Source organism: Podarcis muralis, chromosome 12 (genome assembly GCF_964188315.1).
Source record: "Podarcis muralis chromosome 12, rPodMur119.hap1.1, whole genome shotgun sequence".
In the NCBI taxonomy this organism is placed as follows: Eukaryota; Metazoa; Chordata; class Lepidosauria; order Squamata; family Lacertidae; genus Podarcis; species Podarcis muralis.
In genome coordinates, this window is record NC_135666.1 from 20,731,147 (window position 1) to 20,733,073 (window position 1,927).

At 43.6% G+C, this 1,927-nt stretch overlaps 1 protein-coding gene across 1 annotated transcript in view; it reads left to right on the plus strand.

The window, feature by feature from the left end:
* Positions 1-569, plus strand: part of MAP3K8 (mitogen-activated protein kinase kinase kinase 8) — a 23,465-nt gene extending 22,896 nt beyond the window's left edge. The window contains exon 8 of the mRNA XM_077916299.1: positions 555-569. Coding sequence (XP_077772425.1) covers positions 555-569 — 15 coding nt within the window. The remainder of the gene's footprint in view (positions 1-554) is intronic.
* Positions 570-1,927: the final 1,358 nt, after the last annotated feature.

Sequence of the window (1,927 nt, forward strand, 5' to 3'; positions counted from 1 at the left end):
AGATTCTTCAAGTCTTGGGATTACCGAGGAATCGGAACTGCTAAAGAGGCAGCGATCGTTGTACATAGACATTGGAGCATTAGCTGGCTACCTTAACATTGTCCGGGGAACAACAACGCTGGACTACGAATAAATCTGAGGATCTCTTGTGCTGGACAGAAGGAGATAATGCCTCTTGGAGAACTAACTGCTTTTGAAGAAGAGTGCAATCGGTTTTATCACTTGAAGGATTTTCTAAAGCTAACCCTTTTGGGAATTCTGACCAATATATAATAATCACCACTGTCTTTACATTCTGGATGAAAGCCACTGTCTTTACATTCTGGATGAAACCATCAAAGTGCACATTGGATCGGATCTACGGCTGTTTCTAAACAGTGCTTGCTTCCAGCAGTGGCTTTTTGTAGCGTTGCCTTGGCTAGGATGCCTCCACTTTGCAAATCCTTGGCTTATAGCATGGGGCTGGCTTCCCCAAGAAGGCCTGGAGCATTGCTAGTTGGGCTGCCTGCCCTTTTCTGTCCCCTCTCCCCTTGCTGATTTTTGCTTGCATCCAGCAGCAGCTCAGTTGACCCACAAACCAGCATGGCATGAGCATCTTTGCCCATCTCCACCCAACCACCCACTTGTTTTGCTGATGGCTTGTTTTGGATGCCAAGGAAGGGAACTCCCTATCTTCCACTCCCTGCCCTTCTTTTGCTTCCCTTGGGTTCTTTGACACATTTCCCAAGCTCTCTCTGTGGCGCTTATTTGATCTCCCCGCTTTTTAGACTGAGAATTTGCCAACTTGGGCGAATCAGTGGTTTTGTTGCTCCAGGTCTATGCAGTGAATAAGTCAGGTGCTTCCCCTCCACCCCCAAGCTAAGTTGAAAGACTGACATCAGAGTTTTGAGAACCATGGTATATAGGCCAAGGGTGTTGTGGCAGATCCGGAATAGCCTTGTAGAAATTAATGGGAGCTGTAAACATAAGTAATGACTAAATTGTCCCATTGATTTCAACAGGGACTGAAGCTGCAATCCTTACTCCACTTGCCTGGGAGCAAACACCAAACTGTACTTATTTTGAATAGACATCATTAGCATTATGCTGTAAATTCAGCTAACTTAACAGTGCAGCACTGCCCATTCTTACAGAAGTAAATCCCATTGAATTTGATATGCTCTCAGGAGTTAGGATTGCGGCATGATTCAGGATCTAGCCCATTGTCAAGAAATAGTTGGACTCCTGTGGCTTGAAGACAGACTCTTAGAACTGAAAACCAGCAAATAAAGCAAAATGTAGCGACAGGCGTGTCTCCTGCTTGCACGTAGTAGGGTGGTGTTCAGAAAGAACTAGCACCCTTGCTTTTTGACTGACAGTGCAATGCTGGGCATGTCTACTCAGAGGTGAACGCTATTGAGGCTTTATCTGCATCATATTGCAGCCTGAGGTAGCCACATCAGGAGCAGTTTCCCAGAAAGTTCTTTTGCATGAATGGGACCTGTGCAAAAGCACGGAATGAGTTCCGGCTTGCAAACTTCTGCAAAGAAAAGAGCAGCTGTACACACGAGCCATTTGATGTATAATGTTGGTGAACAATATTGCACTGTGTTTGGGAATCTTTGCCAGTTCTGATGGTGGTTCAGTTTGTGGCTGCAAGACTTCATGTTTGTTAAAATAAACATGTGTTTGGATGCCATGAATGATACATTATTTTATGTTCCTATGGAAAAAGACTTCCTTTTCTCTTGAAGATGTTGAATACCTTTAAATGTGATGTTTTAGAGGGCAGTAAAGCTGTTTCAAGAACATAGTTTGGTACATCCCATGGGATGAATGTGTAAACTTTTATAAAACAGTTGTGTCCTAAGGATTAGTGTCGCTTTTAACCACCTGTTTCCCGTTTTTAATGGCATACTGTGTATGTTGTAAATAGAACTAGTTATAA